We start from the raw sequence: 18,121 nt of genomic DNA on the forward strand, positions 1-18,121 counted from the left end.
CCACATAATGTAAAATATACCGTAGATACACTATATATATATATATATATATATATACACAAAAGTATGATGTGCATATAACAATTAACAGTATTTTTCATTATAGTTTGTACTGTTTTCATATATATTTTATAGTTAATAATCACTTTATAATGATAGCATGTTTTGTCTTTCCTTCTGTTGTATAGGAGTTAATTCGCATTAAAGATCCATGATGGTAATTTTCTTGTCAGGTATCCTGTCTATAATCTCTCGTCACAGCCTTAACATCAAGTAGCTGATTCGGGTTCTGAGAGCAGAGAATATGCAGACAATGAAATGTGAGATGAACACAGGGGTTTGTAGTTCAACACTCGCACACACACACACACACACACTCAGAACATCCCACAGCACATCAGAGGGTGTCAGGCCGAAGTATTATAATACATTATATATACACTACCTTAATGGTGTCAGATATCGAAATAATGTATATAATGTATTCTAACACTATTTCGATATCTGACACTTGTTCGGGCGGTGCTCGGCGGTCGACGTCACCGGTCTTCTAGCCATCATCGATCCATTTTTCATTTTTCCATTGGTTTTGTCTTGTCTTCCCACACACCTGTTTTCAATCCCATCCATTACCTGTTGTGTATTTAACCCTCTGTTTCCCCTCATTTCTTTGTCAGAGATTGTTTTATGTCAAGTGTTGTTTCTGGTTGTATAGGTGCGCGACGGGTCCTCGTACCCATGTTTATTTTATGTATGTACATATTAGTGTTTGGAGCATGTTAAGTGGACAGATATTAAAAGACTCCATTTTACACTCCGTTTGACTCTCCTGCGCCTGACTTCCCTGCCACCTGTACACACGACTCTGACAGACACCATTAAAATTCTGTATATGTATTCCAATACTATCTTAATGGTGTCGGATATCGAAATAGTGTTAGAATACATTATACAGATGCTTAATAATGGTGTCAGATATAGAAGAAGTATTAGAATATATTATATATTGCGTACCTATGGTGTCAGCTATAGAAGTATTATTATAATACAATATATATTGTGTATCTGTAGCGACAGGTCAGCTACCTTAACATGCTTTTGTCGTGGTGGTGTGGCCAGGATCTGTTGAGGTTTATTGGCAGCGGGACAGTCTAGAGGAACGTTGATGTTCTCGTTAACATTCATCAGATTCATCACCATCTGAGAAGGCTTGTCTCTGTGGAGTACAGTCATTATAGGGCTGTTAGCCCGTTGTCATGGCTACAGTAACAGTTATAGCCCAGGTCCTACACACAGTAGTATATCATATCTAGTCTAAGAAAATTTACTTCTAATCTAGCAGCAGTAGGGGCAGCAACATTGTAATCTAGCAGCAGTAGGAGCAACAACATTGTAATCTAGCAGTAGTAGGGGCAGCAACATTGTAATCTAGTAGTAGTAGGAGCAGCAACATTGTAATCTAGTAGTAGTAGGAGCAGCAACATTGTAATCTAGTAGTAGGAGCAGCAACATTGTAATCTAGCGGTAGTAGGGGCAGCAACATTGTAATCTAGCAGTAGTAGGAGCAGCAACATTGTAATCTAGTAGTAGGAGCAGCAACATTGTAATCTAGTAGTAGGAGCAGCAACATTGTAATCTAGCGGTAGTAGGGGCAGCAACATTGTAATCTAGTAGTAGTAGGAGCAGCAACATTGTAATCTAGTAGTAGGAGCAGCAACATTGTAATCTAGCAGCAGGAGCAGCAACATTGTAATCTAGCGGTAGTAGGGGCAGCAACATTGTAATCTAGCAGTAGTAGGAGCAGCAACATTGTAATCTAGCAGCAGGAGCAGCAACATTGTAATCTAGCGGTAGTAGGGGCAGCAACATTGTAATCTAGCAGTAGTAGGAGCAGCAACATTGTAATCTAGCGGTAGTAGGAGCAGCAACATTGTAATCTAGCAGCAGTAGGAGCAGCAACATTGTAATCTAGCAGCAGTAGGAGCAGCAACATTGTAATCTAGTAGTAGGAGCAGCAACATTGTAATCTAGTAGTAGTAGGAGCAGCAACATTGTAATCTAGTAGTAGTAGGAGCAGCAACATTGTAATCTAGTAGCAGTAGGAGCAGCAACATTGTAATCTAGCAGTAGTTGGAGCAGCAACATTGTAATCTAGCAGCAGTAGGAGCAGCAACATTGTAATCTAGCAGCAGTAGGAGCAGCAACATTGTAATCTAGTAGTAGGAGCAGCAACATTGTAATCTAGTAGTAGTAGGAGCAGCAACATTGTAATCTAGCAGCAGTAGGAGCAGCAACATTGTAATCTAGTAGTAGGAGCAGCAACATTGTAATCTAGTAGTAGGAGCAGCAACATTGTAATCTAGTAGTAGTAGGAGCAGCAACATTGTAATCTAGCGGTAGTAGGAGCAGCAACATTGTAATCTAGTAGTAGGAGCAGCAACATTGTAATATAGCGGCAGTAGGAGCAGCAACATTGTAATCTAGCAGTAGTAGGAGCAGCAACATTGTAATCTAGCGGTAGTAGGAGCAGCAACATTGTAATCTAGTAGTAGGAGCAGCAACATTGTAATATAGCGGCAGTAGGAGCAGCAACATTGTAATCTAGCAGCAGTAGGAGCAGCAACATTGTAATCTAGTAGTAGGAGCAGCAACATTGTAATCTAGTAGTAGGAGCAGCAACATTGTAATCTAGCGGTAGGAGCAGCAACATTGTAATCTAGCAGTAGGAGCAGCAACATTGTAATCTAGCGGTAGGAGCAGCAACATTGTAATCTAGCAGTAGTAGGAGCAGCAACATTGTAATCTAGCAGCAACATTGTAATCTTGCAGCAGTAGGAGCAGCAACATTGTAATCTAGCAGCAACATTGTAATCTAGCAGCAGTAGGAGCAGCAACATTGTAATCTAGCAGTAGTAGGAGCAGCAACATTGTAATCTAGCAGTAGTAGGAGCAGCAACATTGTAATCTAGTAGTAGGAGCAGCAACATTGTAATCTAGTAGTAGGAGCAGCAACATTGTAATCTAGTAGTAGTAGGGGCAGCAACATTGTAATCTAGTAGTAGTAGGGGCAGCAACATTGTAATCTAGCAGTAGTAGGAGCAGCAACATTGTAATCTAGCAGTAGTAGGAGCAGCAACATTGTAATCTAGTAGTAGGAGCAACAACATTGTAATCTAGTAGTAGGAGCAGCAACATTGTAATCTAGCGGTAGTAGGAGCAGCAACATTGTAATCTAGTAGGAGGAGCAGCAACATTGTAATCTAGCAGTAGTAGGAGCAGCAACATTGTAATCTAGTAGTAGGAGCAACAACATTGTAATCTAGTAGTAGGAGCAGCAACATTGTAATCTAGTAGTAGGAGCAGCAACATTGTAATCTAGCGGTAGTAGGAGCAGCAACATTGTAATCTAGTAGGAGGAGCAGCAACATTGTAATCTAGCAGCAGTAGGAGCAGCAACATTGTAATCTAGTAGTAGTAGGAGCAGCAACATTGTAATCTAGTAGTAGGAGCAGCAACATTGTAATCTAGTAGTAGTAGGAGCAGCAACATTGTAATCTAGCGGTAGTAGGAGCAGCAACATTGTAATCTAGTAGGAGGAGCAGCAACATTGTAATCTAGCAGTAGTAGGAGCAGCAACATTGTAATCTAGTAGTAGGAGCAACAACATTGTAATCTAGTAGTAGGAGCAGCAACATTGTAATTTAGTAGTAGTAGGAGCAACAACATTGTAATCTAGCAGCAGTAGGAGCAGCAACATTGTAATTTAGTAGTAGTAGGAGCAGCAACATTGTAATTTAGTAGTAGTAGGAGCAACAACATTGTAATCTAGCAGTAGTAGGGGCAGCAACATTGTAATCTAGTAGTAGTAGGAGCAACATTGTAATCTAGTAGTAGTAGGAGCAGCAACATTGTAATCTAGCGGTAGTAGGAGCAGCAACATTGTAATCTAGTAGTAGTAGGAGCAGCAACATTGTAATCTAGTAGTAGGAGCAGCAACATTGTAATCTAGCGGTAGTAGGAGCAGCAACACTGTAATCTAGTAGTAGTAGGAGCAGCAACATTGTAATCTAGTAGTAGGAGCAGCAACATTGTAATCTAGTAGTAGGAGCAGCAACATTGTAATCTAGCAGCAGTAGGAGCAGCAACATTGTAATCTAGTAGTAGGAGCAGCAACATTGTAATCAAGCAGTAGTAGGAGCAGCAACATTGTAATCTAGCGGTAGTAGGAGCAGCAACATTGTAATCTAGTAGTAGGAGCAGCAACATTGTAATCTAGCAGCAGGAGCAACAACATTGTAATCTAGTAGTAGTAGGAGCAGCAACATTGTAATCTAGTAGTAGTAGGAGCAGCAACATTGTAATCTAGTAGTAGGAGCAGCAACATTGTAATCTAGTAGTAGGAGCAGCAACATTGTAATCTAGTAGTAGGAGCAGCAACATTGTAATCTAGCAGCAGGAGCAGCAACATTGTAATCTAGCGGTAGTAGGAGCAGCAACATTGTAATCTAGTAGTAGTAGGAGCAGCAACATTGTAATCTAGCGGTAGTAGGAGCAGCAACATTGTAATCTAGTAGTAGGAGCAACAACATTGTAATCTAGTAGTAGTAGGAGCAGCAACATTGTAATCTAGCGGTAGTAGGAGCAGCAACATTGTAATCAAGCAGCAGGAGCAGCAACATTATAATTTAGTAGTAGTAGGAGCAACAACATTGTAATCTAGCAGCAGTAGGAGCAGCAACATTGTAATCTAGCAGCAGTAGGAGCAGCAACATTGTAATCTAGCAGTAGGAGCAGCAACATTGTAATCTAGCGGTAGTAGGAGCAGCAACATTGTAATCTAGTAGTAGTAGCAGCAACATTGTAATCTAGTAGTAGGAGCAGCAACATTGTAATCTAGCAGCAGTAGGAGCAGCAACATTGTAATCTAGCAGGAGTAGGAGCAGCAACATTGTAATCTAGTAGTAGGAGCAGCAACATTGTAATCTAGCAGCAGGAGCAACAACATTGTAATCTAGTAGTAGGAGCAGCAACATTGTAATCTAGCAGCAGGAGCAACAACATTGTAATCTAGTAGTAGGGGCAGCAACATTGTAATCTAGCAGTAGTAGGAGCAGCAACATTGTAATCTAGCAGTAGGAGCAACAACATTGTAATCTAGTAGTAGGGGCAGCAACATTGTAATCTAGCAGCAGTAGGAGCAACAACATTGTAATCTAGTAGTAGGGGCAGCAACATTGTAATCTAGCAGTAGTAGGAGCAGCAACATTGTAATCTAGTAGTAGGAGCAGCAACATTGTAATCTAGTAGTAGTAGGAGCAGCAACATTGTAATCTAGCAGCAGGAGCAACAATATTGTAATCTAGTAGTAGGAGCAGCAACATTGTAATCTAGTAGTAGGAGCAGCAACATTGTAATCTAGCAGCAGGAGCAGCAACATTGTAATCTAGCAGCAGGAGCAACAACATTGTAATCTAGTAGTAGTAGGAGCAACATTGTAATCTAGTAGTAGTAGGAGCAGCAACATTGTAATCTAGCAGTAGGAGCAACAATATTGTAATCTAGTAGTAGGAGCAGCAACATTGTAATCTAGTAGTAGGAGCAGCAACATTGTAATCTAGTAGTAGGAGCAGCAACATTGTAATCTAGCAGCAGGAGCAACAACATTGTAATCTAGTAGTAGTAGGAGCAGCAACATTGTAATCTAGTAGTAGGAGCAGCAACATTGTAATCTAGCAGTAGGAGCAACAATATTGTAATCTAGTAGTAGGAGCAGCAACATTGTAATTTAGTAGTAGTAGGAGCAGCAACATTGTAATCTAGTAGTAGTAGCAGCAACATTGTAATCTAGTAGTAGTAGGAGCAGCAACATTGTAATCTAGCAGTAGTAGGAGCAGCAACATTGTAATCTAGCAGCAGTAGGAGCAGCAACATTGTAATCTAGTAGTAGTAGGAGCAGCAACATTGTAATCTAGCAGTAGGAGCAGCAACATTGTAATCTAGTAGTAGGAGCAGCAACATTGTAATTTAGTAGTAGGAGCAGCAACATTGTAATCTAGTAGTAGTAGGAGCAGCAACATTGTAATCTAGCAGTAGTAGGAGCAGCAACATTGTAATCTAGCAGTAGGAGCAGCAGCAACATTGTAATCTAGCGGTAGGAGCAGCAACATTGTAATCTAGTAGTAGTAGGAGCAGCAACATTGTAATCTAGCAGTAGGAGCAGCAGCAACATTGTAATCTAGCGGTAGGAGCAGCAACATTGTAATCTAGCGGTAGGAGCAGCAACATTGTAATCTAGTAGTAGTAGGAGCAGCAACATTGTAATCTAGCGGTAGTAGGAGCAGCAACATTGTAATCTAGTAGTAGTAGGAGCAGCAACATTGTAATCTAGCAGTAGTAGGAGCAGCAACATTGTAATCTAGCAGTAGTAGGAGCAGCAACATTGTAATCTAGCAGTAGTAGGAGCAGCAACATTGTAATCTAGTAGTAGGAGCAGCAACATTGTAATCTAGTAGTAGGAGCAGCAACATTGTAATCTAGCAGCAGTAGGAGCAGTAACATTGTAATCTAGTAGTAGGAGCAGCAACATTGTAATCTAGTAGTAGGAGCAGCAACACTGTAATCTAGCAGCAGTAGGAGCAGCAACATTGTAATCTAGTAGTAGTAGGAGCAGCAACATTGTAATCTAGTAGTAGGAGCAGCAACATTGTAATCTAGCAGCAGTAGGAGCAGCAACATTGTAATCTAGCGGCAGTAGGAGCAGCAACATTGTAATCTAGCGGCAGTAGGAGCAGCAACATTGTAATCTAGTAGTAGGAGCAGCAACATTGTAATCTAGCGGTAGTAGGAGCAGCAACATTGTAATCTAGCGGTAGTAGGAGCAGCAACATTGTAATCTAGCAGTAGTAGGAGCAACAACATTCAAACTGAAATAAATGCCTTCCTCCACAGATCCCTATTTTCTCTGCTCGGTTTGTCCTGGTGTCCCTAACCCCTTCTTACCTCTTGATGAACAGGTTGCTAAGACAGCCGGTGAGGTTGTTGAGGCTGTTGTCAGGTGTTCCTCCCAGGTAGACCCCTCCAGGTGACAGTGCCACCCGGCTGCTGCCCCCTCCACCACCCGTATCCCCATTCTTCTCCAGGATGTCATCCACATAGACACGCAGCCTACAGAGACACACACACACACACACACACACACACACACACACACACACACACACACACACACACACACACAGATGGGTTTCACGTTTCACAGCTCTTCCATTCAAAGGAGAAAACATGACTGCATGTTGAACAGAATTTGCCAGTCATCTTACTTTGTTGCTGAACAGAGTTACATAATAATCATTTAGTTGGTAGATGGTAAATCCTACCTGTTGTTGTTGCTGTACAGAGTTACATAATGATCGTTGTCATCGTTGTAGGTCTTTTGAGTCTTCACCTCGTTGTTACCCGCCCTCACTACCACATGACCCTTATCCAGGAACACCTGACACACTCCGTCCTGACCAGAGAGAACACACATTACATCACACATTACATCACACATTACATCACACTCCATCCTGACCAGAGAACACACATTATAACCACATATTACAATCAATCACGATCCTGTAACCACAGTGAAGGTACGGTTAGCATATCCATCCATCTCTCTAAGAGAAGAAGAGAAAGAGATAGAGGGAGAGAGCGAGAGAGAGAGGAAGGGAGAGTATAGTACCTGAGCTTGGTGGAAGAACATGAGTCCGTTCTTCTGGTCTGAGCGGAAGCCAAAGCCTGCGTAGAAGTTGTTCCTGAGACCAGGGATGCTGTCTGGAGACAAGTCCAGGTAACTCTGGCCTGAGAAGTGGGCCTCACGGGCCACCTGACACAAAGAGAGATAGAGAGAGAAAGATAGAAAGAGAGCGTGAGAGAGATCTGTTATACAGGTATCAACTGGCAGCCTAGAAGGCCAGCATCCCGGAGTCGCCTCTTCACTGTTGACGTTGAGACTGGTGTTTTGCGGGTACTATTTAATGAAGCTGACAGTTGAGGACTTGTGAGGTGTCTGTTTCTCAAACTAGACACTCTAATGTACTTGTCCTCTTCCTTAGTTGTGCACCGGGGCCTCCCACTCCTCTTTCTATTCTGGTTAGAGCCAGTTTGCACTGTTCTGTGAAGGGAGTAGTACACAGCGTTGTACGAGATATTCAGTTTCTTGGCAATTTCTCGCATGGAATAGCCTTCATTTCTCAGAACAAGAATAGACTGACGAGTTTCAGAAGAAAGGTCTTTGTTTCTGGCCATTTTGAGCCTGTAATCGAACCCACAAATGCTGATGCTCCAGATACTCAACTAGTCTAAAGAAGGCAAGTTTTATTGCTTCTTTAATCAGAACAACAGTTTTCAGCTGTGATAACATAATTGAAAAATGGTTTTCTAATGATCAATTAGCCTTTTAAAATTATAAACTTGGATTAGCTAACACAACGTGCCATTGGAACACAGGAGTGATGATTGCTGATAATGGGCCTCTGTACGCCTATGTAGATATTCCATAACAAAAATCAGCCGTTTCCAGCTACAATAGTCATTTACAACATTAACAATGTCTACACTGTATTTCTGATCAATTTCATGTTATTTTAAATGGACAAAAAAAATGTGCTTTTCTTTCAAAAACAAGCACATTTCTAAATGACCCCAAAACTTTTGAACGGTAGTTTACATGTGTGTATATACAGTATATACACTAACCAGTAGGTCGTTGGCACAGCCGTAGCTGACCCCAGAGCTGGCCATCCTCTTCAGGTCGATGTGAGAATTCATGGCCTTGACGTTCCTAAAACAGCCCTTCAGAGAGCCCTGGCGAGGGAACAGGCCCTTCAGGCTGGGTGGAGGGAGAAAAATACAATATTATTATGTTTATGCCATTCTCAGAGAGGATGTTAAGAAACTGTTAGTGTGTGTGTGTGTTCCTGTGTTCCTGTGTTCCTGTGTGTGTGTGTTCCTGTGTGTGTTCCTGTGTGTGTGTGTGTGTGTTCCTGTGTTCCTGTGTGTGTTCCTGTGTGTGTTCCTGTGTGTGTTCCTGTGTGTGTTCCTGTGTTCCTTTGTGTGTGCTTGTGTTCCCGTGTGTGTGTGTGTGTGTGTGTGTGTGTGTGTGTGTGTGTGTGCGTGCTTGCGTTCCTGCGTTCCTGCGTTCCTGTGTGTGTGTGCATGTACAGTACCAGTCAAAAGTTTGGACACACCTACTAATTTTCTACATTGTAGGTTTGCGCTTAATGGGACTATCATTTGTTTTTCAACAGGACAATGACTCAAAGGAAAAGTGTTGAAGGAAAAACAGCCAACAAGTGCTCAACATGTGTGGGAACTCCTTCAAGACTGTTGGAAAAGCATTCCAGGTGAAGATAGTTGAGAGAATGCCAAGAGTGTGCAAAGCTGTCATCAAGGCAAAGGGTGGCTACTTCAAATAATCTCAAATATAAAATATATTTTGATTTGTTTAACACTTTTTATGTTACTACATGTTTCCATATGTGTTATTTCATAGTTTTGATGTCTTCACTATTATTCTACAATGTAGAAAATAGTAAAAATAAAGAAAAACCCTGGAATGAGTAGGTCTGTCCAAACTTTAGACTGGTACTGTGTGTGTGCATGTGTCTAACTTTTCAGGCATCTTGTCCTCTGGTACACCAGCCAGGTAGTAGCTGTGTATGTGTGCATGTGTCTAACTTCTCAGGCATCTTGTCCTCTGGTACACCAGCCAGGTAGTAGTTGTGTATGTGTGCATGTGTCTAACTTTTCAGGCATCTTGTCCTCTGGTACACCAGCCAGGTAGTAGCTGTGTATGTGTGCATGTGTCTAACTTTTCAGGCATCTTGTCCTCTGGTACACCGGCCAGGTAGTAGCTGTGTATGTGTGCATGTGTCTAACTTTTCAGGCATCTTGTCCTCTGGTACACCAGCCAGGTAGTAGCTGTGTGTGTGTGCATGTGTCTAACTTCTCAGGCATCTTGTCCTCTGGTACACCAGCCAGGTAGTAGCTGTGTATGTGTGCATGTGTCTAACTTTTCAGGCATCTTGTCCTCTGGTACACCAGCCAGGTAGTAGCTGGCTTCGAAGCGCGGCAGGGGCGTGGTGAAGACGTAGTTGAGCAGGGTTTGGCGGTTGTTCCTCACCACAACACGCGTGGTCGTATCGTAGAGGAGGATGATCTCCAACTACACAGGAACACAAACACCCGAGTGTAACAGTCACACAGGAACACAAACACTGTAACTTACAACACAAACACCCGAGTGTAACAGTCACACAGGAACACAAACACTGTAACTTACAACACAAACACCCGAGTGTAACAGTCACACAGGAACACAAACACCTGAACGTAACAGTCACACTGTAACTTACAACACAAACACCAAACTTTACAACTTTATTACTTAACCTGTTGAGGCTGGGGGCGCTGTTGTCACTATTTATGCTAATCGTGTAATTTTTGAAACGGCTTCCCACAAAATTCTTGATCGTACAATATGCATATTATTATTATTATTGGATAGAAAACAGTCTATAATTTCTATAGGAGTTGAAATTTTGTCTCTAAGTGGAACAGAACCCATTCTACAGCAATTTCCCTGACATGGAGTCAGATTTCAGAAATTTTGGCCCCTGATCTGGAGTCAGTTAAAAGGCCACAGTTATTGCTATGAGTATACGGACACTGCTTACGTCTTCCCCTGGATGCCTTTACGTGATGACGATTTGAATGGGGTCGATTGCGCGTTCACAGGCACTATAAATTAAAAAACCCTGTAGCTAGTAAGTCTTTTGGAGCTGCGTTATGCGCGTGGAGGACACCGACCCGCACTTGTTCCAAGCATTAGTGGAGGGAGTAATATTACTCTGGTCATGTTTCTACTCGTTATAGGAGTTAAAAACATCATAAGGTAGTTAATTTAAAGCGTTTTATAGCAATTTATATCCGCTTAGTGCGATTTTGGGACATTTATTTCTGAAACGCTGTGAATGGCTGGGCACGCTTCCAGTTCATCCCGAACGCAGTTGGCATTTCCACATGGCAAGAGGACAGCTTTCCACCAAAAGATGATTAGACCCAAGAAAGGATCCTTTGCCCAAGATACTGATGGAAGAACAGCTCAAAGTAGGACATTTTTATTATGATAAATCGTGTTTCTGTCGAAAAATGTTAGTGGCTTAGGACGCCATGTTTTTTGACGTAGCTTCGCTTGGCGCAAACTGTATTGAAAAGTAAGGATAATTTAAAAAATGTAATTCCGCGATTGTATAAAGAATTAAATTGTCTATCAATCCCTGTCCACCCTATATTTTTTAGTCACGTTTATGAGTATTTATGTATAAGAGTAGATCACTGTCTAATATGGAGCACGGACATTTTCTCACCAGCTGGGCTACATTTCACATTGTCTAACCATGATTTTGGTGGCTAAATATGCACATTTTCGAACAAACTGTATATGTATGTTGTAATGTGATGTTACAGGGGTGTCATCTGAAGAATTCTGAGAAGGTTAGTGAAAAAAATAATATATTTTGGCGATGTTGACGTTATCGCTCACTTTGGCTAGAATCAATGCTGGGCTGCTATGTGCTATGCTAATATAACGATTTATTGTGTTTTCGCTGTAAGACACTTAGAAAATCTGAAATATTGTCTGTATTCACAGGATCTGTGTCTTTCGATTAGTGTATGCTGTGTATTTTTACGAAATGTTTGATGATTAGTAAGTAGGTAAACACGTTGCTCTATGTAGTTATTCTAGTCCATTTGTGACGGTGGGTGCAATTGTAACCTATGCCATCTACCTGAAATATGCACATTTTTCTAACAAAACCTATCCCATACCATAATCATGTTATCAGACTGTCATCTGATGAGTTTTTTTCTTGGTTAGGGGCTATAAATATCTTAGTTTAGCCGAATTGGTGATAGCTACTGGTGTTGGTGGACAAATAAAAGATGGTGGATTATGCTAATGTGTTTTTAGGTAATAGATTTACATCTTTACATATTGTGTCTTCCCTGTAAAACATTTTAAAAATCGGACATGTTGACTGGATTCACAAGATCTGTGTCTTTCATTAGCTGTATTGGACTTTAATGTGTGAAAGTTAAATATTTAAAAAAAATATTTTTTTTTAATTTCGCGGCTCTGCCTTTTCAGTGGGGGTGGGGGGGGAGTGCCGCTAGCGGCACCCTCATCCTAGACAGGTTAAAGTAAAGTAAAATAAACTTAAGAACGGGAAGCATAGAAATATCGCACATAGAACACATCTACCGCTTCTTAGACTTGCTTTCAATGAGAATAACAGATCTATAACTCACATTTCTATGTGAATTTGGTCGGGTTGTCCAAAAGTGACATATTGCAGCTTTAACACTTGATACAGTATAAACAGTATAATGTTTCTTACAGATTTGGGTTCAGCGTCGCTGATCTTGAGGTAAGGGGAGTCTGGGTCTTTAGGCTCCAGCTCCTGTAGAGAACCAGTGACGTCATAGAAGACCCTGAGACGTCCCTGACGCACCGCCAAGCTCAGGAACTTCTCCTGATGGGGTCAAATACACAGACAGGTTAAAACAGGAAGCTACAGGACATCAATACACAGACAGGTTAAAACAGGAAGCAACAGGACATCAATACACAGACAGGTTAAAACAGGACATCAATACACAGACAGGTTAAAACAGGACATCAATACACAGACAGGTTAAAACAGGACATCAATACACAGACAGGTTAAAACAGGAAGCTACAGGACATCAATACACAGACAGGTTAAAACAGGAAGCTACCATCTGACTGACGCATCCATACACTGGCTAAGTCCTGACTCCTTTCCCTTGAAGTGTGCAGTAGCAAACTTTCTCGCATGGTTACACCAATCCAATGATTTTAAATCCATGACGGGCAGTGTCCAACTGAATCAGGCCCCAGTGTTAACAGTCTGTAGTTACAGTATAGTATAATACTATGGTACACAGCAGTTATTTTGTTTATATAGCAGTATTGTGTGTCTAAGAAAGGTTTTCCCTCTGGGACATTAGAGTTGAAAAAAAAATGTATTTATTATATCTTTATTTAACTAGGCAAGTCAGTTAAGAACAAATTCTTATTTTCATTGACGGCCTAGGAACAGTGAGTTAACTGCCTTGTTCAGGGGCAGAACGACCGATTTTACCTTGTCAGCTCGGGGGATTCAATCTTGCAACCTTTCGGTTACAAGTCCAACGCCCTAACCACTAGGCTACCTGCTGGTTACAAGTCCAACGCCCTAACCACTAGGCTACCTGCCACCTCTACACTCTAACCACTAGGCTACCTGCCACCTCTACACTCTAACCACTAGGCTACCTGCTGCCACCTCTACACTCTAACCACTAGGCTACCTGCCACCTCTACACTCTAACCACTAGGCTACCTGCCACCTCTACACTCTAACCACTAGGCTACCTGCCACCTCTACACTCTAACCACTAGGCTACCTGCCACCTCTACACTCTAACCACTAGGCTACCTGCCACCTCTACACTCTAACCACTAGGCTACCTGCCGCCTCTACACTCTAACCACTAGGCTACCTGCCGCCTCTACACTCTAACCACTAGGCTACCTACCACCTCTACACTCTAACCACTAGGCTACCTGCCGCCTCTACACTCTAACCACTAGGCCATCTCTACACTCTAACCACTAGGCCACCTCTACACTCTAACCACTAGGCTACCTGCCACCTCTACACTCTAACCACTAGGTTACCTGCCGCCTCTACACTCTAACCACTAGGCTACCTGCCGCCTCTACACTCTAACCACTAGGCTACCTGCCACCTCTACACTCTAACCACTAGGCTACCTGCCACCTCTACACTCTAACCACTAGGCTACCTGCCACCCCTACACTCTAACCACTAGGCTACCTGCCACCCCTACACTCTAACCACTAGGCTACCTGCCACCTCTACACTCTAACCACTAGGCTACCTGCCGCCCCTGTTAATCCTATCATATCCAGTGCTAAACACTGAGAAAAGACATTTTCATGCCAGTATAGTGATCTTGAGACTTAAACCCCAGCAGCAGTAGTATGACCTCTGACCTGGCTGAGGAGCATGAGCAAGATGCCGTTGTGACTCATCAGTTTAACTTCCTGTTCAAAGCGCTGCATCTTCCCCGTTTCCTCCTTCAAGGTGACCTCAGCATAACCCGTCCCGTCAAAGTAGGCCGCGTCGTTCACCCACTGCTGGGTCAACACCGGCTTAGTTCTGACGGACGGAGAAAAACACGTCACTAACACGCCTAACAACATCACAATATTCACAGACAATTCATACATATTTTTTGTGTCAAATGCTTTCTTAACATGGGTTTTGCTAGCTGACCGTGAATTAGGCCATAGACGGCAAATGATAAGATCATAATAATTCTATAAATGTTGATCTTTTTAATAGGGGATATAAACTATAGCTCCCAGATACAGAAGTCAACACACGGTGGTTTGTGGCTCATGTTAGTATTCAGTGCTGAGCGCTCCAGCCATAGAGATAAGACGTAGCGGTCGCCTAATGGTCCCACCTTCCACATGGTTTCTCCTTGGTGGTGTTGAGTTGGAAGATGTTCTCAAAGTTATAGAGACTGAGCACCTCCTCATTCAGGGTCTCCAGCTCAATACAGCCCTTGAAGTTGGGCAGCTGGAGCTGGAGAGGGGGCTGAGAGAAGGACAGAGAGGAAGAGATGTTACTAAGGGGCTGAGAGAAGCTAGAGAGATATGGGTTACTAAATGAGCTGAGAGAAGCTAGAGAGATATGGGTTACTTATGAAGCTGAGAGAAGCTAGAGAGATATGGGTTACTAAATGAGCTGAGAGAAGCTAGAGAGATATATGGGTTACTGAAGGAGCTGAGAGAAGCTAGAGAGATATATGGGTTACTGAAGGAGCTGAGAGAAGCTAGAGAGATATATGGGTTACTGAAGGAGCTGAGAGAAGCTAGAGAGATATATGGGTTACTGAAGGAGCTGAGAGAAGCTAGAGAGATATATGGGTTACTGAAGGAGCTGGGAGAAGCTAGAGAGATATGGGTTACTAAATGAGCTGAGAGAAGCTAGAGATATATGGGTTACTAAATGAGCTGAGAGAAGCTAGAGAGATATATGGGTTACTGAAGGAGCTGAGAGAAGCTAGAGATATATGGGTTACTTATGAAGCTGATAGAAGCTAGAGAGATATATGGGTTACTAAATGAGCTGAGAGAAGCTAGAGAGATATGGGTTACTAAAGGAGCTGAGAGAAGATAGAGAGATATATGGGTTACTGAAGGAGCTGAGAGAAGCTAGAGAGATATGGGTTACTAAATGAGCTGAGAGAAGCTAGAGAGATATGGGTTACTAAATGAGCTGAGAGAAGCTAGAGATATATGGGTTACTGAAGGAGCTGAGAGAAGCTAGAGAGATATGGGTTACTAAATGAGCTGAGAGAAGCTAGAGAGATATGGGTTACTACATGAGCTGAGAGAAGCTAGAGATATATGGGTTACTTATGAAGCTGAGAGAAACTAGAGATATATGGGTTACTAAATGAGCTGAGAGAAGCTAGAGAGATATATGGGTTACTGAAGGAGCTGATAGAAGCTAGAGAGATATATGGGTTACTGAAGGAGCTGAGAGAAGCTAGAGAGATATATGGGTTACTAAAGGAGCTGAGAGAAGCTAGAGAGATATATGGGTTACTTATGAAGCTGAGCGAGGAAACAGATCTATGAGTTACTAACGATAGAGATACATTTAAATATATACGAAAGTATGTGGACACCCCTTCAAATTAGTGGATTTGGCTATTTCAGGACACCTATTGCTGACAGGTGTATAAAATCGAGCACACAGCCATGCAATCTCCATAGACAAATATTGGCCTTACTGAAGAGCTCAGTGACTTTCAACATGGCACCGTCATTGGATAACACCTTCCCAACAAGTCAGTTCATCCAATGTCTGCCCTGCTAGAGCTGCCCCGGTCAACTAACTGTAAGTGCTGTTATTGTGAAGTGGAAATGTCTAGGAGCAACAACGGCTCAGCCGCGAAGTGGTAGATCACACAAGTTCACAGAATGGGACCAGCGAGTGCTCAAGCGCGTAACGTGTAAAAAATCCTCTGTCCTCAGTTTCAACACTGCCTCTGGATTTTCAAACTGCCTCTGGATTTTCAAACTGCCTCTGGATTTTCAAACTGCCTCTGGAAGCAACGTCAGCACAATAACTGTTCGTTGGGAGCTTCATGAAATGGGTTTCCATGGCCGAGCAGCCGCACACAAGCCTAAGTTCACCATGCGCAATACCAAGCGTCGGCTGGAGTGGTGTAAAGCAGATGCCAGAAGAATGCTACCTGCCCAATGCATAGAGCCAACTGTAAAGTTTGGTGGAAGAGGAATAATGGTCTGGGGCTGTTTTTCATGGTTCGGGCCCCTTAGTTCCAGTGAAGGTAAATCTTAACGCTACAGCATACAATTACATTCTAGACGATTCTGTGCTTCCAACTTTGTGGCAACAGTTTGGGGAAGGCCCTTTCATTTTACATTACATTTTAGTCATTTAGCAGACGCTCTTATCCAGAGCGACTTACAGTAGAGTGCATACATTTTATTACATTTTTACATTTCATTACATTTTTACATACTGAGACAAGGATATCCCTACCGGCCAAACTCTCCCTAACCCGGACGACGCTATGCCAATTGTGCGTCGCCCCACGGACCTCTCGGTTGCGGCCGGCTGCGACAGAGCCTGGGCGCGAACCCAGCCCAGCCTGGGCGCGAACCCAGAGACTCTGGTGGCGCAGCTAGCACTGCGATGCAGTGCCCTAGACCACTGCGCCACCCGGGAGGCACCTTTCCTGTTTCAGCATGACAATGCCCCTGTGCACAAAGCGAAGTCCATACAGAAATGGTTTTACGAGATTGGTGTGGAAGAACTTGTCTGGCCTGCACAAAGCCCTGATCTCAACCCCACCAAACACCTTTGGGATGAATTGGAACGCCGACTGCGAGCCAGGCCTAATCGTCCATCACATACATACTTTTGGTCATGTAGTGTATAAGGGAGAAACTAAAGGTCTACTGTATGTATAACCACTGTATATCTACGAAAGGGCACACACACACACACACACACACACACACACACACACACACACACACACACACACACACACAGCTCCCTCTCACCGTAAACGTGTCAGGGTATCCTCCCACGTAGAACACAGTCTCTTCAGTCTGGAGGTTGAGCAGTCCGCTGTCCCCTCCTGCCTCCACCAGAGCCTTGGTCATCCTGGTCTCCGACGTCATGGCCATCTGACCGTACTGAAGGATCCTATAGAGAGAGGAAGAGAGAGACAGAGAGAGGAAGAGAGAGACAGAGAGAGGAAGAGAGAGACAGAGAGAGAGAGAGAGAGAGAGAGCGAGAGAGAGAGAGAGAGCGAGAGAGACAGACAGAGACAGAGACAGCGAGAGAGAGAGGTATTAGTAGTATTTATTAAGATCCGCAAGGCAGCGGTAACTCTTCCTGGGGTCCAAACAGGAAACAGAAATACAACAAATAGAATACATCAAATTACATGAACAAGTCATCTAACAGAAGCTCCCACCCAGAGCGACCCACAGCTAGTGCATTCATCTCAAGATAGCCAGTTGAGACAATCACATATCACAACTATGTATCACATATCACACTACATAATACAATACATAATACCTAAAAATGCCTGTGTCTCTTCACAGTCCCAATCTCTCCTCAACTTTGAGCCAGGAGAGATTGACATGTATGTCATTGACATTCGCCCTCTGTGTACATCTAAGCAGAATACGTGCTCCTCTGTTTTGCACCAACTGCAATCTGCCTATGTCCTGACCACACAACTGGGCAGGTAGTCCAGGTGCGACAACACTAGGGCCTGTAGGACCTGTCTGGTTGACTGAGATATCAAGACAGTAGACCAAAGCACTCTTCACATTTTAGCATCCATTGATTGTACAGTGCATTTTTATTCAGACCCCTTGACTTATTTCACATTTTGTTACGTTACAGCCTTATTCTAAAAT

General features: G+C 42.8%; 1 protein-coding gene across 1 annotated transcript in view; it reads right to left on the minus strand.

The window, feature by feature from the left end:
* The window catches only part of LOC129829554 (laminin subunit alpha-5-like), a 279,352-nt gene that overhangs the window by 19,676 nt on the left and 241,555 nt on the right, over positions 1-18,121 (minus strand). Inside the window, exons 60-69 of the mRNA XM_055891310.1 lie at positions 17,249-17,393; positions 14,608-14,741; positions 14,132-14,297; positions 12,447-12,581; positions 10,059-10,210; positions 8,743-8,875; positions 7,727-7,870; positions 7,377-7,507; positions 7,000-7,164; positions 1,087-1,216 (exon numbers count right to left, since the gene is read on the minus strand). Of these exons, the coding sequence (XP_055747285.1) occupies positions 1,087-1,216; positions 7,000-7,164; positions 7,377-7,507; positions 7,727-7,870; positions 8,743-8,875; positions 10,059-10,210; positions 12,447-12,581; positions 14,132-14,297; positions 14,608-14,741; positions 17,249-17,393 (1,435 nt within the window). The remainder of the gene's footprint in view (positions 1-1,086; positions 1,217-6,999; positions 7,165-7,376; positions 7,508-7,726; positions 7,871-8,742; positions 8,876-10,058; positions 10,211-12,446; positions 12,582-14,131; positions 14,298-14,607; positions 14,742-17,248; positions 17,394-18,121) is intronic.

This window comes from Salvelinus fontinalis, chromosome 31 (genome assembly GCF_029448725.1).
Source record: "Salvelinus fontinalis isolate EN_2023a chromosome 31, ASM2944872v1, whole genome shotgun sequence".
Lineage (NCBI taxonomy): Eukaryota > Metazoa > Chordata > Actinopteri > Salmoniformes > Salmonidae > Salvelinus > Salvelinus fontinalis.